This window comes from Eucyclogobius newberryi, unplaced genomic scaffold (assembly GCF_026437365.1).
Source record: "Eucyclogobius newberryi isolate DKJ021-1_F unplaced genomic scaffold, fEucNew1.0.hap1 SCAF_14, whole genome shotgun sequence".
Classification (NCBI taxonomy): domain Eukaryota; kingdom Metazoa; phylum Chordata; class Actinopteri; order Gobiiformes; family Gobiidae; genus Eucyclogobius; species Eucyclogobius newberryi.
In genome coordinates, this window is record NW_027315768.1 from 31,207,613 (window position 1) to 31,232,640 (window position 25,028).

Here is a 25,028-nt window from a genome sequence, read left to right on the forward strand (position 1 = left end):
TGGAGAAAGTTGTTTTGCATCCACACACTGATCTGTTGGATGCAGTGACAGAGTGAATCTACTGGTCCATAGTCACCTGCCGACAGTGAAACATAGATCTGAGTGTCGTCTGCATAATTGTGATAGGACACATTTTCACTGCGTATCAACTGACCCAACGGCAGCATGTAGAGGTTGAACAGAAGGGGACCCAGGACTGACCCTTGGGGCACTCCACAGGTCAGGGTCATGTGGTCTGAGACACAGCTACCAATTTCAACAAAGTACTTCCTGTCTTCCACATAGGACCTTAACCAGTTTAGGGCAGTGCCAGTGATGCCCACCCAGTCCTCTAGTCTCTGTAAGAGGATCCCATGATCGACAGTGTCAAAAGCAGCACTCAGATCTAACAGAATTAAGACTGAGGCTTTGCCCGTGTCAGTGTTCAGGCGGATGTCATTTGTCACCTTGACAAGAGCAGTCTCAGTGCTGTGATGAGGTCTAAAACCTGACTGAAAAACATCAAATAAGTTGTTTATTAAGAGGAAATCTGTGAGCTGTTGGTAAACAACCTTTTCAAGGACTTTGCCCCAAAATGGTAGATTAGAGATGGGCCGGTAATGACTCAGTACTGCGGCATCAAGACTGCTCTTCTTTAGGAGAGGCTTTATGACCGCAGTTTTCAAAGACATTGGGAATGTTCCAGATTGAAGCGACATGTTAACTATGTTAGTGAATGGTGCTAACAAACTGTTCAGCACAGACTTTAGAAATTTGGTGGGTAACACATCAAGGCAGCATGTAGATGAACTCAGACTGGTGATGATCTCATGGACAGTTTTGTCAGTTACTGGTGCAAAGTGAGTTAGCTCTAAGTGTCTTGGTGGTTTTAGGGTAATTTTTTGCATTGTGGGATTTATAGCATTTTTAATGCCCTGAACTTTGTCATTAAAGAATAATGCAAACTCATTACACTTGGATGTGGAAATGAGTTCTAACGGCAGCTGAGCTGGAGGGTTTGTTAATCTGTTTACTGTGGCAAACAGGACACGCAAGTTGTTACTGCAGCTTCCAATTATTTCAGAAAAATATCTTTCCCTAGTTCTACATAAGATTAGGTTGTACATGTTCAGCTTTTCTTTGTAAATCTCTTTTTGAACCTGGAGCTTTGACTTGCGCCATTTCCGTTCGGCCCTGCGGCACTCCCTTTTCTGTGCCCTGACCGAATCATCATTTCTCCACGGCGCCTTCTGCTTATTTTTAACCATTTTAGCCTTTATAGGGGCGATGGTGTCCAGAACATTCAAAACACTAGATGTAACAGAGTTCAACAAATCATTTACATTAGAACATGAGACATTTTCAAAGTTTATCATTTCCATAAACAGTGCACCTGTGCCATCACTTATGTGTCTCCTCTGAACAACTGCAGGACCAACCGGAGGTTTGGGAGAAACAGACAGATCAAAGAAGACACAGAAATGATCAGACAGAGCAACATCGATCACATTAACATTTGAAATATTTACCCCCTTTGTAATTATGAGATCTAGAGTGTGTCCTTTGCTGTGGGTGGGGCCTCTCACATGCTGAGTAAGACTGAAGGTTTCAAGGACAGCATCAAGCTCTTTAGCGTTTCTGTCACAAATATTATCAACATGCACATTGAAACCACCTGTAATGACCAAACCATCAAAGTCTGTGCATATGACTGAAAGCATCTCAGTAAAATCATCAATAAAACGTTGGCAGTGCTGGGGAGGCTTGTATAAAACAATGAAGAGAATGGATGGAGACCGTTTTAGCTCCATTTTAAAGGATACATACTCAAATGATGAAAACACCCCAAAAGACAACCTGCGGGTAATTATTTCATCTCTAAAGACAGCACTGTGTACACTAATATGCACTAATGTACACTAATATGCACGAATGTACACTAATATACACAAATATACACTAATATGCACTATTATACACTAATATGCACTAATGTACACTAATATGCACTAATATGCACTAATGTGCACTAATATCCACTAATGTGCACTAATATCCACTAATGTGCACTAATATCCACTAATGTGCACTAATGTACACTAATGTACACTAATATGCACTAATGTACACTAATATGCACTAATGCACACTAATATACACTAATGTACTCTAATATACACTAATGTACACTAATATACACTAATATGCACTAATGCACACTGATATGCACTAATATTACACTAATATACACTATTATACACTAATATGCAGTAATATTACACTAACATGCACTAAGATTACACTAATATGCACTAATATGCACTATTATACACTAATGTACACTAATATGCACTAATGTGCACTAATGTACACTAATATACACTAATATGCACTATTATGCACTATTATACACTAATATGCACTAATGCACACTGATATGCACTAATATTACACTAATATACACTATTATACACTAATATGCAGTAATATTACACTAACATGCACTAAGATTACACTAATATGCACTAATATGCACTAATATGCACTATTATACACTAATATACACTAATGTACTCTAATATACACTAATGTACACTAATATACACTAATATGCACTAATGCACACTGATATGCACTAATATTACACTAATATACACTATTATACACTAATATGCAGTAATATTACACTAACATGCACTAAGATTACACTAATATGCACTAATATGCACTAATATGCACTATTATACACTAATGTACACTAATATGCACTAATGTGCACTAATGTACACTAATATACACTAATATGCACTATTATGCACTATTATACACTAATATGCACTAATGCACACTGATATGCACTAATATTACACTAATATACACTATTATACACTAATATGCACGAATATGCACTAGTATCCACTAGTATACACTAGTATACACTAATATACAGTAATATTACCTAATATGTACTAATATTACCTAATATACACTAATATGCACTAATATACCGTAATATTACCTAATATGCACTAATATACACTAATATACCGTAATATTACCTAATATTACCTAATATGCACTAATATGCACTAATATACACTAATATACCCTAATATACACTAATATGCACTAATATGCACTAATATGCACTAACATACACTAATATGCACTAAAATACACTAAAATGCCCTGTGATGTGTTGCTTTCCTTGTCTTCAGTTTGTGTGGTCCCTGACATAACGCTTCTATATCTTTGTCGTGCTGCGATGCACTGGGACGTTACAAAAAGTCTAAAGAGCAACTGACAGCACACAATCCAAGCAGCGAGAAACGCCTGTAGAATAAACCACAGGGAGGATCCCTGCAATTGTCCTCAGGCAGGTTTATCTACATGATTACTGTGTACTTTGGAGTCTCGGTACCTCCAGAAGAAATGTGTCGAGCGCATGTAAAGCTTCTGCAGGAGTCATCGAGGACATGGAAAGGGTAAACACGGGCAAAAGGCCAAAAGGAGTTGTGCTAAAGTAAATAAGAACATGCAACTGGTACTGGAGTCTGACTTTGTATGAGCTGTAGGAGCCTGGGGAAGGGCCCTCTGTTCTCCATGTTCTCTCTGTGTCTGGTTGTTTCTGACTAAAATGTTTCTTTTCTGAACTCTTTGGAGTATTAAAAACATGCCTGGAGCCTTTGTGAAGCTGAGACTTTGTAGTTTTGGGATCATGGTGTTTGATTTACTCCAAGTGTGAACGAGCTCTGCACAAAGGAACATGAGATCTTTGGTAAATACTGTAGGAAGAGGAGGTTTGGACCGACGGACGCTAAACTGGGCATTTGTTTGGGTTGTGACAATTCCCTTTCCTTTTCCCCCCAGTTTTTATAATGTAATTAAACAGAAAAAGAACATAGAAAAGACATGCAAAAAAGCCGTTTAGTCCAAAGTTTGGCACATTTGTCGATCAGATTGAGTCTTTTTTAGGCCCGAGCCCCAGCAGGGCGGAGGGCCTATTGCTCCCGCAACGCTGCCGAAGGCAGCGTTGCAACTGTCTGACCAAACATGCGGGCGCAGCCCGCATGTTTGGTACCCCGTCGCCCCTGGCAAGTACAGTGAACTAGCCCATGCCGAAGGCATGGATCATGCATACTTACTCCTGCTATGACAGAAATAGTCAACAATTAGTGAATGGGCGTAGCCCATTCACTAATTGTTGACAACAGCAGCGCGAAGCGCTGCATTCCTCCAAAAACCCTCCTGGCATCGTCCCGTACGCGAGAATCCATGCCGCAGGCATGGGCCATGCTTGTATCTGCTCAAATTAATGGAAGTCTATGGGGAGTGGGCGGGGCATCCCGACGGAATAGGGAGTGACAAGCGCGTAAGCGCTCGTAATGATGATTCCACCCCATGGCGGCATCGGGAAGGCTTAGAGCTTTCAAACGATGTATAATTTGTTGTTATAGTGGAAACGGCTATATTGTTTTTGCTAAAAATATTATTAGGCCCGAGCCCCAGCAGGGCGGAGGGCCTATTGCTCCCGCAACGCTGCCGAAGGCAGCGTTGCAACTGTCTGACCAAACATGCGGGCGCAGCCCGCATGTTTGGTACCCCGTCGCCCCTGGCAAGTACAGTGAACTAGCCCATGCCGAAGGCATGGATCATGCATACTTACTCCTGCTATGACAGAAATAGTCAACAATTAGTGAATGGGCGTAGCCCCGTCGCCCCTGGCAAGTACAGTGAACTAGCCCATGCCGAAGGCATGGATCATGCATACTTACTCCTGCTATGACAGAAATAGTCAACAATTTGTGAATGGGCGTAGCCCATTCACAAATTGTTGACAACAGCAGCGCGAAGCGCTGCATTCCTCCAAAAACCCTCCTGGCATCGTCCCGTACGCGAGAATCCATGCCGCAGGCATGGGCCATGCTTGTTTCTGCTCAAATCAATGGAAGTCTATGGGGAGTGGGCGGGGCATCCCGACGAAATAGGGAGTGACGAGCGCGTAAGCGCTCGTAATGATGATTCCACCCCATGGCGGCATGGGGAAGGCTTAGAGCTTTCAAACGATGTATAATTTGTTGTTATAGAAAAAACGGCTATATTGTTTTTGCTAAAAATATTATTATTATTATTAGGCCCGAGCCCCAGCAGGGGGAGGGCCTATTGCTCCCGCAACGCTGCCGAAGGCAGCGTTGCAACTGTCTGACCAAACATGCGGGCGCAGCCCGCATGTTTGGTACCCCGTCGCCCCTGGCAAGTACAGTGAACTAGCCCATGCCGAAGGCATGGATCATGCATACTTACTCCTGCTATGACAGAAATAGTCAACAATTAGTGAATGGGCGTAGCCCATTCACTAATTGTTGACAACAGCAGCGCGAAGCGCTGCATTCCTCCAAAAACCCTCCTGGCATCGTCCCGTATGCGAGAATCCATGCCGCAGGCATGGGCCATGCTTGTATCTGCTCAAATCAATGGAAGTCTATGGGGAGTGGGCGGGGCATCCCGACGGAATAGGGAGTGACGAGCGCGTAAGCGCTCGTAATGATAATTCCACCCCATGGCGGCATCGGGAAGGCTTAGAGCTTTCAAACGATGTATCATTTGTTGTTATAGTAAAAACGGCTATATTGTTTTTGCTAAAAATATTATTATTATTATTAGGCCCGAGCCCCAGCAGGGGGAGGGCCTATTGCTCCCGATACGCTGCCGAAGGCAGCGTTGCAACTGTCTGACCAAACATGCGGGCGCAGCCCGCATGTTTGGTACCCCGTCGCCCCTGGCAAGTACAGTGAACTAGCCCATGCCAAAGGCATGGATCATGCATACTTACTCCTGCTATGACAGAAATAGTCAACAATTAGTGAATGGGCGTAGCCCATTCACTAATTGTTGACAACAGCAGCGCGAAGCGCTGCATTCCTCCAAAAACCCTCCTGGCATCGTCCCGTATGCGAGAATCCATGCCGCAGGCATGGGCCATGCTTGTATCTGCTCAAATCAATGGAAGTCTATGGGGAGTGGGCGGGGCATCCCGACGGAATAGGGAGTGACGAGCGCGTAAGCGCTCGTAATGATAATTCCACCCCATGGCGGCATCGGGAAGGCTTAGAGCTTTCAAACGATGTATCATTTGTTGTTATAGTAAAAACGGCTATATTGTTTTTGCTAAAAATATTATTATTATTATTAGGCCCGAGCCCCAGCAGGGGGAGGGCCTATTGCTCCCGCAACGCTGCCGAAGGCAGCGTTGCAACTGTCTGACCAAACATGCGGGCGCAGCCCGCATGTTTTGTACCCCGTCGCCCCTGGCAAGTACAGTGAACTAGCCCATGCCGAAGGCATGGATCATGCATACTTACTCCTGCTATGACAGAAATAGTCAACAATTAGTGAATGGGCGTAGCCCATTCACTAATTGTTGACAACAGCAGCGCGAAGCGCTGCATTCCTCCAAAAACCCTCCTGGCATCGTCCCGTACGCGAGAATCCATGCCGCAGGCATGGGCCATGCTTGTATCTGCTCAAATCAATGGAAGTCTATGGGGAGTGGGCGGGGCATCCCGACGGAATAGGGAGTGACGAGCGCGTAAGCGCTCGTAATGATGATTCCACCCCATGGCGGCATCGGGAAGGCTTAGAGCTTTCAAACGATGTATCATTTGTTGTTATAGTAAAAACGGCTATATTGTTTTTGCTAAAAATATTATTATTATTATTATTATTATTTTTCTTGTTCTTCTTCAGCGCTTTGATCTCTAATTTGACCCCCTGAACATGCTCAAAAACTCACCAAACTTTGCCCAAAATTCAGAATCGGCGAAAAATTTTATTTTTTCTGGGCCATTTTTTTTTTCGTTAAAAAATGGCGCGACAGCGCCACCGACAAAAGTCAAAATACATTGCGCCTATGGGAGACGCCCCGTGGTCAACTTTGGCGTAAAGCTACGAAATTCGGGACACGCATTCCTCTCGTGAGGATAAACAAAAAAAATCATTGTGGCCACGCCCCCAAACTTACCCTATGGCCGCCATCTTCCTTTGAAAATGAAAACAAGCTGAGTTAGCCATTTTGTTTACGTCAAACTTTGACGAACTCCTCCTAGGGCGTTTTTCCCACCGACTTCAAAATCGGCGTACGTCCTCTGGACAAGTGGGGCATCTAAAGTTATTCAATTTTTTGAGATACCTTTTACGGTCTGTGTGCGGCGCAGCCGCAAAGTTGGACAACTTATTTTGGAATATTGCAGGTCTAAAAATTGCTCCCATTTGATCAAAACCAGTCCGATTAGGACCAAATTTGAATCAGTTGTTAAACTTTCTAGTTTGGACCAGTTTAGGCTGACAAAATTGAAATGGCAGTGATAGCGCCCCCTACAGAGTGACCTTTAAATTAACATTGAAGGTCAAAAATTAGTTTTACCAAAATTGTCTAAACTTTACCCAAAATTCTATTTTGCCGTCCCGATCACAAAAGCCAATCACAAAAATGCCTAAATTTTTACGCCGTAGTCGTAGCGATGACAGAAACCTCCCATGTTATCCCTATGGGAAAACCACAAAATCTCTCAAATTACCACATTTTTATGTTTTACACTTTAACGAAGTCCTCCTAGTGCGTTTTGCCCACCAACCTCAAAATCGGTGTACGTCCTCTAGACAAGTGGTGTATCTAAAGTTATCCAAATTTTAAGGATAACTTTTACGGTCTTTGTGCGACGGAGCCGCAAACGTTTCCCAGAATTCTGACTATTTGGCCTTCAGAGTGGCCTATAAACAATAGAGTTTTTCCAAATGACATGATATTTTGAACGAAATTCTAATTTGCCATCCTGATCATACAAGTATGAGAGCCAAAGTCATATTTTGTACGGCGTAACCGTAGCGTTGACAGAAACATCCCATGTTATCCTTATGGGAAAATCGTAGAATCGCTCAAATCACCACATTTTTACGCTTCACACTTTAACAAACTCCTCCTAGGGCGATTGTCCGATCAAGTTCATATTTGGAGAATATCATCTACACAAGCGGGGCATCAAAACTTACCCATATTTTGATTCTAAGTGCTACGGTCTCTGTGTGGCGGACCCGCAAATATATGTCAGAAATGGGAAAACAGCGAAATCTCTAAAATCACCACATTTTTACGCTTCACACTTTAACGAACTCCTCCTAGGCCGATTGCCCGATCAAGCTCATATTTGGGGAAAATCATCTACACAAATGGGGCATCAAAAGTTATCCATATTTTGATTTTAAGTGGTACGGTCTCTGTGCCGTGGAGCTGCAAATATACTGTCACAAATGGGAAAAACGCCAAATCCTTGAAATGTTCACATTTACGCTTCACACTTTAACAAACTCCTCCGTGGGCAATAGCTCGATCAAGCTTTACTTTGGGAAAAATTATCTACACAAGCGCGGCATCAAAAGTTATCCATATTTTTATTCCAAGTGCTACGGTCTCTGTGCGGCGGCGCAGCAAATTTGACTGACACTTGTGTTCATTTGCACTGGATTGGCCATGTCCAATGTGTCGCCGTCTGTCAAGTTCTTTTTTTATTCAACACACAATAAGGGCGCCATCTTTATCAAGTCGAAAGCGCAGAGTCGGAAGGCCGGCGACCCGCGAGGGCCGTTGGATGCCGCTTGCGGCTTTAATTTTTCTTGTTCTTCTTCAGCGCTTTGATCTCTAATTTGACCCCCTGAACATGCTCAAAAACTCACCAAACTTTGCCCAAAATTCAGAATCGGTGAAAAATTTTATTTTTTCTGGGCCATTTTTTTTTTCGTTAAAAAATGGCGCGACAGCGCCACCGACAAAAGTCAAAATACATTGCGCCTATGGGAGACGCCCCGAGGTCAACTTTGGCGTAAAGCTACGAAATTCGGGACACGCATTCCTCTCGTGAGGATAAACAAAAAAAAACATTGTGGCCACGCCCCCAAACTTACCCTATGGCCGCCATCTTCCTTTGAAAATGAAAATACGCTGTGTTAGTCATTTTGTTCACGTCAAACTTTGACGAACTCCTCCTAGGGCGTTTTGCCCACCGACTTCAAAATCGGCGTACGTCCTCTGGACAAGTGGGGCATCTAAAGTTATTCAATTTTTTGAGATACCTTTAACGGTCTGTGTGCGGCGCAGCCGCAAAGTTGGACAACTTATTTTGGAATATTGCAGATCTAAAAATTGCTCCCATTTGATCAAAACCAGTCCGATTAGGACCAAATTTGAATCAGTTGTTAAACTTTCTAGTTTGGACCAGTTTAGGCTGACAAAATTGAAATGGCCGCGATAGCGCCCCCTACAGAGTGACCTTTAAATTAACATTGAAGGTCAAAAATTAGTTTTACCAAAATTGTCTAAACTTTACCCAAAATTCTATTTTGCCGTCCCGATCACAAAAGCCAATCACAAAAATGCCTAAATTTTTACGGCGTAGTCGTAGCGATGACAGAAACCTCCCATGTTATCCCTATGGGAAAACCGCAAAATCTCTCAAATTACCACATTTTTATGTTTTACACTTCAACGAACTCCTCCTAGTGCGTTTTGCCCACCAACCTCAAAATCGGTGTACGTCCTCTAGACAAGTGGTGCATCTAAAGTTATCCAAATTTTAAGGATAACTTTTACGGTCTCTGTGCGACGGAGCCGCAAACGTTTCCCAGAATTCTGACTATTTGGCCTTCAGAGTGGCCTATAAACAATAGAGTTTTTCCAAATGACATGACATTTTGCACTAAATTCTAATTTGCCATCCTGATCATACAAGTATGAGAGCCAAAGTCATATTTTGTACGGCGTAACCGTAGCGTTGACAGAAACATCCCATGTTATCCTTATGGGAAAATCGTAGAATCGCTCAAATCACCACATTTTTACACTTCACACTTTAACAAACTCCTCCTAGGGCGATTGTCCGATCAAGCTCATATTTGGGGAAAATCATCTACACAAGCGGGCCATCAAAACTTATCCATATTTTGATTCTAAGTGCTACGGTCTCTGTGTGGCGGACCCGCAAATATATGTCAGAAATGGGAAAACAGCGAAATCTCCAAAATGACCACATTTTCACGCTTCACACTTTCACCAACTCCTCCTAGGCCGATTGCCCGATCAAACTCATATTTGGGGAAATCATCTACACAAATGGGGCATCAAAAGTTATCCATATTTTGATTTTAAGTGCTACGGTCTCTGTGCCGTGGAGCTGCAAATATACTGTCACAAATGGGAAAAACGCCAAATCCTTGAAATGTTCACATTTATGCTTCACACTTTAATGAACTCCTCTGTGGGCAATAGCTCGATCAAGCTCATATTTGGGAAAAATAATCTACACAAGCGGAGCATCAAAAGTTATCCATATTTTTATTCCAAGTGTCACGGTCTCTGTGCGCTGGAGCTGCACATTTGACCGACATTTGTGTTAATTTGCACTGGTTAAGCACAGCATTGTACATGTCCAATGTGTCGCTGTCTTAGTTCTTAGACAATTGCGTTAGCGCCATCTCTGTAAAATGCAGAGAGCAGAGTCGGAAGGCCGGCGGCCCGCGAGGGCCGTTGGATGCCGCTTGCGGCTTTAATTATTTTTATTTTTCTTGTTCTTCTGCTTTTTGAGCTCTAATTTGACCCCCTGAACATGCTCAAAAACTCACCAAACTTTGCCCAAAATTCAGAATCGGCGAAAAATTAGATTTTTTCTGGGCCATTTTTTTTTTCGTTAAAAAATGGCGCGACAGCGCCACCGACAAAAGTCAAAATACATTGCGCCTATGGGAGACGCCCCGAGGTCAACTTTGGCGTAAAGCTACGAAATTCGGGACACGCATTCCTCTCGTGAGGACGAACAAAAAAAATCATTGTGGCCACGCCCCCAGACTTACCCTATGGCCGCCATCTTCCTTTGAAAATGAAAATACGCTGTGTTAGTCATTTTGTTCACGTCAAACTTTGACGAACTCCTCCTAGGGCGTTTTGCCCACCGACTTCAAAATCGGCGTACGTCCTCTGGACAAGTGGGGCATCTAAAGTTATTCAATTTTTTGAGATACCTTTAACGGTCTGTGTGCGGCGCAGCCGCAAAGTTGGACAACTTATTTTGGAATATTGCAGATCTAAAAATTGCTCCCATTTGATCAAAACCAGTCCGATTAGGACCAAATTTGAATCAGTTGTTAAACTTTCTAGTTTGGACCAGTTTAGGCTGACAAAATTGAAATGGCCGCGATAGCGCCCCCTACAGAGTGACCTTTAAATTAACATTGAAGGTCAAAAATTAGTTTTACCAAAATTGTCTAAACTTTACCCAAAATTCTATTTTGCCGTCCCGATCACAAAAGCCAATCACAAAAATGCCTAAATTTTTACGGCGTAGTCGTAGCGATGACAGAAACCTCCCATGTTATCCCTATGGGAAAACCGCAAAATCTCTCAAATTACCACATTTTTATGTTTTACACTTCAACGAACTCCTCCTAGTGCGTTTTGCCCACCAACCTCAAAATCGGTGTACGTCCTCTAGACAAGTGGTGCATCTAAAGTTATCCAAATTTTAAGGATAACTTTTACGGTCTCTGTGCGACGGAGCCGCAAACGTTTCCCAGAATTCTGACTATTTGGCCTTCAGAGTGGCCTATAAACAATAGAGTTTTTCCAAATGACATGACATTTTGCACTAAATTCTAATTTGCCATCCTGATCATACAAGTATGAGAGCCAAAGTCATATTTTGTACGGCGTAACCGTAGCGTTGACAGAAACATCCCATGTTATCCTTATGGGAAAATCGTAGAATCGCTCAAATCACCACATTTTTACACTTCACACTTTAACAAACTCCTCCTAGGGCGATTGTCCGATCAAGCTCATATTTGGGGAAAATCATCTACACAAGCGGGCCATCAAAACTTATCCATATTTTGATTCTAAGTGCTACGGTCTCTGTGTGGCGGACCCGCAAATATATGTCAGAAATGGGAAAACAGCGAAATCTCTAAAATGACCACATTTTCACGCTTCACACTTTCACCAACTCCTCCTAGGCCGATTGCCCGATCAAGCTCATATTTGGGGAAATCATCTACACAAATGGGGCATCAAAAGTTATCCATATTTTGATTTTAAGTGCTACGGTCTCTGTGCCGTGGAGCTGCAAATATACTGTCACAAATGGGAAAAACGCCAAATCCTTGAAATGTTCACATTTATGCTTCACACTTTAATGAACTCCTCTGTGGGCAATAGCTCGATCAAGCTCATATTTGGGAAAAATAATCTACACAAGCGGAGCATCAAAAGTTATCCATATTTTTATTCCAAGTGTCACGGTCTCTGTGCGCTGGAGCTGCACATTTGACCGACATTTGTGTTAATTTGCACTGGTTAAGCACAGCATTGTACATGTCCAATGTGTCGCTGTCTTAGTTCTTAGACAATTGCGTTAGCGCCATCTCTGTAAAATGCAGAGAGCAGAGTCGGAAGGCCGGCGGCCCGCGAGGGCCGTTGGATGCCGCTTGCGGCTTTAATTTCCATTTGTCTTTGGTTTGTTCCTACATCGGTCCAGTCTTCGATCGATGGTGCAGTTTGTGTCGTCCATTTCATTGTGATGGCCTTTATTATTTTTTTCTGCCGCCAAACGTACGTTCCATAGGTATCCATTTACTGTGTCCACGGCAGGAGTTTTGAGGCCCAAGTGCATCGTTCTGAAGTCGAGTGAAATGCCAGCGTCTAAATGAGTTTGCAGCGCCTCAGTCCAATGTCTCTGAGGAACAGGACAGTCTCAAAACTCGTGTTAGTGGTTGAACCTCCTGGAGTCAGCATTTCCTTGTGTAGAATACTGTATTTTCCGGACCATGAGTTGCACCAGCCAAAAAATGCATAATAGAGAAGAAAAAAACTTATATTAGTCACATTTTTGGGGGAAATGTATCACTAAATCACTAAATCCATTGAATTCTTCTTCCTCTGTGTCACTTCTAAACAACTCCACAAACTCCAGAGGTAGAGGAAGTGCAGATTCTTCTTCTGCGTCGCTTAGAGCCTAGAGCGCCCTCTTGTGGATGTCAGTGTGAAAATAATCAACGTGACATGCGGTCGCCTTTGTGAAAATAACATATAATATCACATATGAGTCGCACCGCGGCCAAAACTATGAAAAAAGGTGCAACTTATAGTGCTGAAAATACGGTATGCACATTGACAACGTGAAAAGACATGACACATTTTTCCAAACAAAACTCCCCTTGTGGTTTTGCCGTCCTCCGTAGGGACGTACGTGTATTACCCTAAGACAGTTTCCTTTTCAAAGCTCGTGGGTCTGCGCTCTGGTGTCTCCTCAGGGTGCTGGAGGAGCAGGCTCTCCGGGAGTACGTCCTGGCCCTGTTCCGTCTGCCCCGCTCGGAGCATCTCCAGGAGGTGGCGTCGTGCTCCGTGTGGACGCCCCACGCTCGGACCCACACGGCCGGGACGCTCTACTGCACGGACCAGTACCTGTGCTTCAGCAGCCGAGACGAGGGGCACTGCACGCTCATACTGCCCCTGCTGGAGGTGTGGGATAATGCACTGTAAAGATGCCTGATAGAAAGTGGAAATGACACATTTTGATTGCTATTGCTACAGAAAATACCATGATAAATAATAATATAACTATAAATAATATAACTTTCTACACAATAATACTATTTACCATATTGTATAATTCAAAATGAGCTGCGTTAAAAAAAGAAAAGAAAAGTAAACACTTATAGTTATATTAAATATTCAACCATTCACAACTCAAATGTCAGTTTTTTTAACACATTTTCTTTCATTTAATGGTCAGTTAGTTTTCAATAAGTATTACTTTTGATTACATTACATTCACCAAATAAGGCCTTAAAAGCATTAAATTCTACATTGAAATAGTACATTTCAAGTGTAACAGTCTTCAATTTACGTGGCTCTTGTTTTAGTCATAGTACTTTCTCCCAGTTTTCATAATGTTTTATGATTAAATGTATCCACTTGTCTACATTAGATCCGTTTTGGATTTGTAATCATAACCTAAACAAAGATTAATAATACTGCTTTAATATATTCAAAAATATTATATGTTGATGTATTTAATATCGTTATATTTTGCTTCCAACACATCCAAATTGAGCAGTACAAATTTTTTTTGTTTTGTTTTTTTAAATTATAATTTTTCAAAAGCAAACAGGGAAAAACAGCCGTTATTTGTTTTTTCTCATAATTAAACACTAACTAATACATTTAAAGACATGTTTTACTTTTTTAATTCAATTTTTTTAATTTACATAATATCCTCTGAATATCGTAATCGAGACGTAAAAAAAAATACAAAGCTTTTCATTTTCAGTTATTAGGATTCTGTGTTATTTTACCTGCCTTTAGATTTGGCCCAAACGACAGGAAAACAACTGTTAAAACGATCTCTAACGTCCCCTGTCGTGGTCTGGTTGCAGGTGCTGTCGATCGAGAAGGCGGAGAGCACCGGCGTCCTGCCCAACCCCGTGATCGTCAGTGTCCGGAGTAAGAAGGCCTTTCAGTTCATCGAGCTCCAGGAGCGCGACGAGCTGACGGAGAACCTCAGCGCCCGCCTCCGAGCGCTGCAGTGGAAAGTGTCCATGTTCAGGGACATGAAGCACAGCAGGAGGAGCGCGGTGAGTCCATGTTCAGGGACAAGAAGGAGGAGCGTGGTGAGTCCATGTTCAGGGACATGAAGCACAGCAGGAGGAGCGCGGTGAGTCCATGTTCAGGGACAAGAAGGAGGAGCGTGGTGAGTCCATGTTCAGGGACATGAAGCACAGCAGGAGGAGCGCGGTGAGTCCATGTTCAGGGACAAGAAGGAGGAGCGTGGTGAGTCCATGTTCAGGGACATGAAGCACAGCAGGAGGAGCGCGGTGAGTCCATGTTCAGGGACAAGAAGCACAGCAGGAGGAGCGCGGTGAGTCCATGTTCAGGGACATGAAGCACAGCAGGAGGAGCGCGGTGAGTCCATGTTCAGGGACATGAAGCACAGCAGGAGGAGCGCGGTGAGTCCATGTTCAGGGACATGAAGCACAGCAGGAGGAGCGCGGTGAGTCCATGTTCAGGGACATGAAGCACAGCAGGAGGAGCGCGGTGAGTCCATGTTCAGGGACATGAAGCACAGCAGGAGGAGCGCGGTGAGTCCATGTTCAGGGACAAAAATAAAGTAAAATGGTGGCGAGTCGACCAAGAACTCTTCACACTGGAAAACATTACCATCTTCATTAATCAAATCAATCAAATCAAATCAATTTATTTTTGTAAGGCCCAAAATCACAACAACAGTTGCCTCTGAGGGCCACAGGGAGAAATGAATCAACAATGTCTGTGGTGGCGATGAAGTCAGACAATGTCTGTGGTGGCGAGGGACGATGTCCCAGGGTCCTCTGTCCTTAGACTCTCCTTCTCGGCCAGGAAAAACTACAAAAAAACCTCTTTGGGAAAAAAGTGTAGAAACCTGGAGGAGTTCCAGTGAAGGAGAGATCCGACTCTCACAGACGGACACGAGGAGACTGGAGCTGGACCCACTCTTCAGGCAGATGAGGGACTGACTGAGGCGAACTGGACCCACTCTTCAGATGAGGGACTGACTGAGGCGAACTGGACCCACTCTTCAGGCAGATGAGGGACTGACTGAGGCGAACTGGACCCACTCTTCAGGCAGATGAGGGACCGACTGAGGCGAACTGGACCCACTCTTCAGGCAGATGAGGGACTGACTGAGGCGAACTGGACCCACTCTTCAGGCAGATGAGGGACCGTCCACACAGGGCAGGGACCACTTCACCAGGGGAGGGGCACTAAGATAATAGGTGTATAAGAACTTGAATTTAGTCATATTTATCTTGATTTTTGTATATTTTGGCTGTTTGATAATCAGATTTGCCAACGAAACAAGCATAAAATGTCTTGGTTTACTTAAAATAAGAAAAACACAAGCTTTTTTCTCACTTAAAATAAGCAAAAAAAGCAGCTACTACACAAAACAACTTAAATATGACTGTAAAATGGCAATAAAATACTCAAATTACGATAAATATGACTCAACTTAAGCATTTATTCACACATTATGTTATTTAAGATGGTCATTTTGTCCAGTGTAGTAGCTGTGGCTCTAGAAAGTGACTGAAAATGAATAAATATATCGTATAAATCCAACATTGTGTCATTTTGTCACGTCCTACTCCTTGTATAAAATTGATATTTCGACATTTGCCTGCCCCTTTTTTGATGCACTGCTAAAATATCCTCTGAATATCGTTATGGAGGTGTTTATCGACCTCGCCCTGGTTATCGACGACCGTCCGACTCGATTGGAGCTCCAGCTGTAGCGTCTGCGTCGTCAATGTCGTTCTCTAAAGTGCTTTCCTCCTCAGCGCTCCCCGACGTACTACACGTTCTACTACGACTCCGGCGTGTCCGACGAGGAGGAGATCGAGGAGCAGGTGCTGAGGAACACGGTGAACAGTGAAGCGCTGATGACGGCGTTTCACCAGAACCAACCGGGAACCAACGGCAACAAGGTACAGGCTCCACTCGGACTTGTGATGGGGTCAAATCTGTTGGCTCTGGTCACTGAACGTTGGGAAAAGTGCTTATAAAGTCATTTTTCACACTTTTAAGATGGTAAAACAGGTTTACAGCTCCTTTAACTTCATTTTAATGTTTTTATTTTTGTTTCGCTTCATGAGGTCAGTGCTGTGGTGTGTTGTTCAAAGATTCAGTTTGATTCGGCATTGCATTGTGCCGTAACACTTTTAATTTACAATTTTTAGCTTTATATTTATACGTTTTTTGGTTTATGTTTACTCGTTGGTTTCAGATTCCGGTTTGTGTACTTTTTATCGTTCGAAAAATACAATATTCTGGTTTAAATGGTACAATATGGTTCTTTTTAAACCCAAGTATTGATTTTGAGATGAAACTAGAGCGTCTTGATCTTCGCTGTGATTGGTTGGGATGTGTTTTTTATCGCCGAGCCGCATTAAACAAACAAACAAACAAACAAACACTGTATCACTATTAGCTTTACAGTGTTGCCTTGTGTCTTTGTTCCCTCTCATTCATTTTGATGGAGCAGCAAATAAAAACATAATTTTGTCGTTTGTAGACGGCGCAAACGCATTATTGTTTATTACATTTGCCAACGAGTAATAACTGTCGATGTCTTGTGGCCCGCTATGTTTTTGGTGCATTATTGTCCAGAATTAATAGTTTATGATGTTTGGAAGCCAACGCTAACTCCCCCATTGAAAATGCATTAGCGCTAACTCAATGCTACGACGCTAATGGAACGCAGCGTGTAGAAGCGTCTCTTACTTCTCCCACTAAATAGAATAGATTATTTAACCTTTTATACTGGCTTTTAATGGAAACTGTTCTTTTCCTCCTTTTGTTGAATCATTTCTTGGCCTTTTCGAAGGTTTAGATGATTTATTTTGAGATCCATCTTTGGGTTATTGTAGTAAATTAGCTTTATAAATACATTTGATTTTACCTAGAGGTGGGAGATATATAAAATAATATGTGTAATAGTGATATTTTTGTACTTTAGTGGCACATTTTACCGCTCATTCACGTTTTGAGCAATACTTGAAGCTCAACCAAGACGTTTACTGCCACATTTCAGCACAGTTCTGATCAAAACGGCTTTAATAGTGTCTGAAGATCATCGTATTCCCTATAATTTCCCCTTAACCTCGATTAGAGTTTGCCTTGTTGTCGTAAAAAGGTTTCCGTGTATTTGCGTTGCGTCCCCAGAGCATGGAGACGGTGAAGGAGCGTCTTTGGGAGGACCACTTCTCGGAGTTCGGTCGCGGCGTGCACATGTTCAGGACGGAGAAGATCCAGCGGCTCGTGGCCATGGGGCTCCCTGAGGGTCTGCGAGGGGAGCTGTGGATGACCCTGTCCGGTGAGAGAGGCCGGATCTTATCGTAGCGTCGGGAAAAACGACAAAACGATTCCACTTCTGTGCAAAGTAAATGTACACGCGATACACAGTGAGGTCGAGCGTTAAAGTCCCTGTGAAGGTTCTGCTGTTTCTCTAATTATGACTTAGTTTGTCGGGAAAGAAGCTGTGGTAAATATTCATCATTGTTTTACTTCCGTTAAGTTGCAGTTTGTAGAAAGAAAAATAAGAGGTTAAAGGTACAGGAAGTAGATCTGAATCCCTCTGTGATGTCATCAACGCGCGACGTGCCATTGAAAACACAGAGATAGTTCACGTTTAACTATTTTGACAGTTTAAATGATCATTACACAAAATAAAGCAGATATATGGTATTATTGTTTTCAAATTATAACTGTTGTGTCATTGATTTGGATTGTAGCTCTTGTTTACAGTCTGGTTGCTAGGTAACAGTTGTGTGAATGACTTCTGCCGATGTCATATTTGCTGCGCATGTCCAACCAGGAAGTACAATTATAAACTTTTCAAAAATGGTCAAACTGGGGACAAATGGGGAACATGTTTAGTGAAATCTGATTTTGTTTTAGTGAAATGTGTGGTCTGACGGGTCATACAGACTTTAAATGTGTTCGGAAATTACTCAAGCGTGTCACAGCTTGACTGTTAAAAAAAAGTCAGTGAAGCGGTTGGAGCAGTTTCGGATCATAAACATAAAAAAAACAACTTTGAGATGCAACGATCTGGAATTTGGAATAAGAACGAGGCAATTATATATCAAATAGAGCAAAAAAAGGACAAACAAACTATAATAATTCTATATTAGACATCGTTTTGTGTATAAATCATTCATACACAGATTCATCTTTGCATCTCTGACATTGCTGTATTATATTTATCGTTATTCAACTTCACTATCTTGCTTTTTACTGTTGTTATTTATTCATTTTTCAGTTTGTTCATGTTTCGTTGTGGGGTAAATGTGTGTGAGAACAGACTGGACAGATTTAGCGTCTGTGGTGACACTTCCTTCTCTCACTTCTCTGTGACGAGCAGTGAAACTTTACCACCCAAACTGACATCCAGCGTTTGGTTTAGCGCCGCGACTAACGGCCATTTTGCTAATCGATTAGTTTGGCGATTATTCTTTCGATTAGTCGGTTAATTGTTCTCTTAGTTCTTGCACTTCCCGTAAATTGAGGACTTTCATATGCTCAAACATCTGAGTTGATTAGTTTGTGCTTGGTTTCCATTAAATGAAAGTTTTTTTGCTGTAAAAGCATTGACATAATCACGTTTAAGTCATGTCATATTTGCACGTGAACAGTTTAAAAATGGTCTCTCCATCCGCCGCTCCCCGTGTCGTCCTCCAGATGCCTGTTCGGAGCTGGAGTCCCACGAGGGCTACTACGCCTCGCTGGTGCAGAAGTCCATGGGCCAAAACACGTTGGCCACGGACGAGATCGAGCGGGACCTGCACCGCTCGCTCCCCGACCACCCGGCCTTCCAGAACCCGACCGGGATTGCGGCGCTGAGGAGGGTCCTGACCGCCTACGCCCACCGCAACCCCAAGATCGGATACTGCCAGGTACGGAAGACGCCACCTGGTGTTCATGCGATGTTCGGTTAAGGCTGGGCGATAATGACAGGTTTTTACAACGTTCTAGTTTTGACTTTATTTAGTGTATTTATGCCTGTTGTACATGATAGTTTCACACCGATCGAGTAAGTATTTGTGGAGAAAACGTTGAAAAATCTGTAGAAAATGACAGGAAGTGACATCACACTAGAGATGCTCCCTGAATTTGATGCATAATTTACACAAATAAATTGCTTTTTTGACTCTCTAAACATTAATTCAACAAAATAAAGTCGCTCTCACATATTTTTATTTGTCAAACATTAGATGAGTTTTTGCCCAGTGTTTGCTGGGTAATTTCCTGTGAAGTCACCATAATTTAATCACTCACTGCATGTTCACTTTCTGCACTGCATATGTAAACTCAACTGTAAATTTGTGTACATTCAGCCTTTTTTTTATTTCATTCTTATTTTTTTAATGGCAATAAACCCATTCTGATTCTGATCAATTACAAACAGGATGTGAAATTATAAACTTAAAACATTTGCTATTCTGTGATAACATTTTTATGATCATTAGCAAAGTTCTAAATATATTTACCGTGTTTTCCGGACTATAAGTAGCACCTTTTTTTTTTAAGTTTTGGCCGGGGTGCGACTTATACTTATATTTATACTTATATACTTATACTACGGAGCGACTTATATGTGATATTATTTGTTATTTTCGCACTTGCAACAGCATTTCATACTCGAGTGCAACTTGTATATGTTTTTTTATTTTCTATTATGCATTTTTGGCTGGTGCGACTTATAGTCCAGAAAATAGGGTATCTTAACTGCGTTTTATTTTAGTTCAGTGAGTCGTCTGACCTGTAGGGGGCGCTTTGATACGTAGAGCTGGAGACATGAGGGACGTAGACGTGCTGAAATGTCCTGATCGTGTGTGTGTGGTGTTTTTGTCCAGTCCATGAACATCCTGGCGTCGGTGCTGCTGCTGTACGCCCGAGAGGAGGAGGCCTTCTGGCTCCTGGTGTGCGTCTGCGAGAGGATGCTCCCCGACTATTTCAACCGCAGGGTCATAGGTAACGACTATTTCAACCGCAGGGTCATAGGTAACGACTATTTCAACCGCAGGGTCATAGGTAAAGACTATTTCAACCGCAGGGTCATAGGTAAAGACTATTTCAACCGCAGGGTCATAGGTAAAGACTATTTCAACCGCAGGGTCATAGGTAACGACTATTTCAACCGCAGGGTCATAGGTAACGACTATTTCAACCGCAGGGTCATAGGTAACGACTATTTCAACCGCAGGGTCATAGGTAACGACTATTTCAACCGCAGGGTCATAGGTAACGACTATTTCAACCGACCATTTCAACCGCACGGTCATAGGTAACGACTATTTCAACCGCAGGGTCATAGGTAACGACTATTTCAACCGCAGGGTCATAGGTAACGACCATTTAAACCGCAGGGTCATAGGTAACGACTATTTCAACCGCAGGGTCATAGCTAACGACTATTTCAACCGCAGGGTCATAGCTAACGACTATTTCAACCGCAGGGTCATAGCTAACAACTATTTCAACCGCAGGGTCATAGGTAACTACTATTTCAACCGCAGGGTCATAGGTAACGACTATTTCAACCGCAGGGTCATCCACGGTCATAGCTAACGACTATTTCAACCGCAGGGTCATAGGTAACGACTATTTCAACCGCAGGGTCATAGGTAACGACTATTTCAACCGCAGGGTCATAGCTAAAGACTATTTCAACCGCAGGGTCATAGGTAATGACTATTTCAACCGCAGGGTCATAGGTAACGACTATTTCAACCGCAGGGTCATAGGTAACGACTATTTCAACCTCAGGGTCATAGGTAACGACCATTTCAACCGCAGGGTCATAGGTAACGACTATTTCAACCGCAGGGTCATAGGTAACGACTATTTCAACCGCAGGGTCATAGGTAACGACTATTTCAACCGCAGGGTCATAGGTAACGACTATTTCAACCTCAGGGTCATAGGTAACGACCATTTCAACCGCAGGGTCATAGGTAACGACCATTTCAACCGCAGGGTCATAGGTAACGACTATTTCAACCGCAGGGTCATAGGTAACGACTATTTCAACCGCAGGGTCATAGGTAACGACCATTTCAACCTCAGGGTCATAGGTAACGACCATTTCAACCGCAGGGTCATAGGTAACGACTATTTCAACCGCAGGGTCATAGGTAACGACTATTTCAACCTCAGGGTCATAGGTAACGACCATTTCAACCGCAGGGTCATAGGTAACGACCATTTCAACCGCAGGGTCATAGGTAACGACTATTTCAACCGCAGGGTCATAGGTAACGACTATTTCAACCGCAGGGTCATAGGTAACGACCATTTCAACCGCAGGGTCATAGGTAACGACTATTTCAACCTCAGGGTCATAGGTAACGACCATTTCAACCGCAGGGTCATAGGTAACGACTATTTCAACCGCAGGGTCATAGGTAACGACCATTTCAACCGCAGGGTCATAGGTAACGACTATTTCAACCTCAGGGTCATAGGTAACGACCATTTCAACCTCAGGGTCATAGGTAACGACTATTTCAACCTCAGGGTCATAGCTAACGGGCAACAACAACAACCACAACAACAAGGCGTCTTGTTTATTCATCTGTTCAGGGTGTAAATGCTCGCCATTCAACAAACAAGTCGCTCGTTCCAGGCGGTCGAATGTTGGGTAATCCGTCGTCTTACTCAAAGCGGACGTGTTATTTCAGTTCTCAGTCCGAGGCTAATTTCCTGCGTTTGTCAAGCGGTTTAAACACAACAGACGAGCTGCGTTTGAACCAATTTCCTCTTTCTCGGCGAGGTTTCTGCACAAAAACAAACATGAACCGCGTCGCAGCAATAATGTTTTTTTGTTGTTGTTGTTGAAGAATACCAACCCGCCCATTGTCCAAACACGTGAGCGCCGACGGGAACTTTCTTAAGCCGCCAAACCCGAAATGAAAGGCAAATGTAAGCAAAGAAGAATTAAAGGGTAAAAGTTTGACGATCAACGGACGATACTAGAGCACGATATTTGTCTGTCTGCGATACTGATACCAAGAGTTTTGAATCCATACAATGCTCAAGAACGTAAAGTTAAGCACAGAATAACTTGTGAAACCTGTGTGAAAATATAACAAAATGTTCCGATCCGTTCGATACTTTGCTTTGTCCATTTTCCGATACCAGTGCAAGGGCTGAAAATGGAAGATTAAAAAAAATATATCCTTAAAACATATTAACTTGTTGTGTTATTTAACTGTTATTCATCCTTTAAGTAAGTATTTTGTGTGCATAAAAGTTGGCCGATCAATGGTCTTTTTGCCTTTGAACCTTTTACACAAACTAGTCTCAAACGATACCCGAGTCTTAACGATACCGATATCCAACACCATCATCAGTATCGGTGCATCTCTATTTTATAGGAATAAGGTATAAACTATAATGAATGCTCTTCTATTTCCATTTGTACACTGCTCTGTTTTGTGAATGACAACATTATTTGGTTAATCAATAATCTGGATTTTTCAGGCATTGATATAACCTTAAAAACTCAAAAATGATACCGTATTTTCCGGACTATAAGTCGCACCTTTTTTCATAATTTTGGCTGTGGTGCGACTTATACTTATATTTCTACTTATATACTTATACTCCGAGTGACTTATATGTGATATTATTTGTTATTTTCACACTTTTTGACTAGTGCGACTTATACTCAAGTGCGACTTATATAGGTTTTTTTTCTTCTCTGTTATGCATTTTTTGGTTGGTGCGACTTATAGTCCGGAAAATACTCATGAGAATTTTAGAAGCAAATTTGGGTCACTTCAATTCACTTCATAACCTGGAAAAGTCAACCTAACTGTGTTTCCTCTTGCTGTGGGTGTCGCCTTCGCTTCATCCTTGATCCTTGGGCGTTCCTCCGTCGTTTCCCAGGCGCTCAGGTCGACCAGTCCGTGTTCGAGGAGCTGGTCCGGGACCGATTGCCCGACCTGGCGGACCACTTCCCGGACCTGTCGTCGCTCTCGTCCGTCTCGCTGTCGTGGTTCCTCACCCTCTTCCTGAGCGTGTTGCCGTTCGCCAGCGCCGTCTGCGTCGTCGACTGCTTCTTCTACAGCGGCATCAGGGCCATTTTCCAGCTGGGGCTCGCCGTCCTGGAGGCCAACGCGGCGGAACTCTGCGCCAGCACGGACGACGGCCAGGCGCTGATGATACTCACGGGGTACCACGCCGCCTTTTACTTACCGTATTCTCCGCACTATAAGGCGCACTTAAAAGCCTTTAATTTGATCAGAAAACGACTGACCCTGAAGTGAAAATACGGTATATATTCATGGTTTCATCCCATTCATTTTTCATTTATTTTGTTCTTTACCATATACTACCTGGTATGGAGCACGAAAAAACAACATAATTGGCGTCTTTCTATTCCAGTGTACCAACCCATTACATGAAAATAACACAGAAAATAACATGAACAAAACCGTTTTGAGTCTAATTGTACAGGATGTCCTTAAAGTGCCTCTGACACTCTACTCGTTGAACTAAAATGCATTTAAAATTAATATATTTTAAATGTTGCTAAAAGATTAGACAAATATTATCCCAGAATAGCAATTTTTTCGGTTTATAATGTTACTTCCTGTTTGTAATTGATGACAATTGATGAAATTACCCGGCAACGACTGGGCAAAAACTCAGCTAACTTTTTTAATTTGACAAATACAAACCTGTGAGTGCGACTTTATTCTGTTGAATCAATGTTTAGAGAGTCAAAAAAGTTGTTTCTTTTGTGTAATTTATGCACAAACTTTGGATGTCACGAGTGCGTCCCTGGTGTGATGTCACTTCCTGTCATTTTCTACAGATTTTTCAACATTTTCTCCACAAATACCTGCTCGATTGATGTAAAACTATCATTTGTATTTACAACAGGTACAAAAAATACACAAAATAATTCCAAATTAAAAAAAGTCATAGGCACTTTAGAGTCAAATTTAGTCAAAATCTCAACTCACCAGGTCCTTTACATTCTAAACATTCAATCGATTAATCAACAGAACAATCGTCATGGTAATGCATTAGAGTGATTGCAGCCCTAAACCGTATGTCCCGTGTGTGTTTTTCCTCTAGTTTCCTAGAGCAGATCGGGACAGAGGAGTCGCCCTGTGTCCCCTCGTCTCCTTCTCTTGCTCCGCCTCCTCCTCCTCCTCTTGCTCCGCCTCCTCCTCCTGCTGCTGCTGAGGACGAAAACCAACCTCTGACTGCCAAATACACCAACATCACAGACCTCATCAACGAGGCCAACGAGGTCAGACAATTAAAACTGTACATGTTGTTTTCATTTAACTCTGAACTGTCCACTCTGTTCTGACCGTGACCCAAAACATACATGAACCCGGAGAGCTGCAAACACTGGACCAGGTTTGAGTGAGCGGTCAGGAACTCACCA

The 25,028-nt window shown here is 42.7% G+C and overlaps 1 protein-coding gene across 1 annotated transcript in view; it reads left to right on the forward strand.

Moving 5' to 3' along the window:
* The window catches only part of LOC140359098 (TBC1 domain family member 8), a 50,917-nt gene that overhangs the window by 17,594 nt on the left and 8,295 nt on the right, over positions 1 to 25,028 (forward strand). Inside the window, exons 6-13 of the mRNA XM_072443970.1 lie at positions 13,302 to 13,540; positions 14,458 to 14,655; positions 16,399 to 16,545; positions 17,783 to 17,933; positions 19,301 to 19,515; positions 20,476 to 20,593; positions 23,513 to 23,798; positions 24,710 to 24,887. Of these exons, the coding sequence (XP_072300071.1) occupies positions 13,302 to 13,540; positions 14,458 to 14,655; positions 16,399 to 16,545; positions 17,783 to 17,933; positions 19,301 to 19,515; positions 20,476 to 20,593; positions 23,513 to 23,798; positions 24,710 to 24,887 (1,532 nt within the window). The remainder of the gene's footprint in view (positions 1 to 13,301; positions 13,541 to 14,457; positions 14,656 to 16,398; positions 16,546 to 17,782; positions 17,934 to 19,300; positions 19,516 to 20,475; positions 20,594 to 23,512; positions 23,799 to 24,709; positions 24,888 to 25,028) is intronic.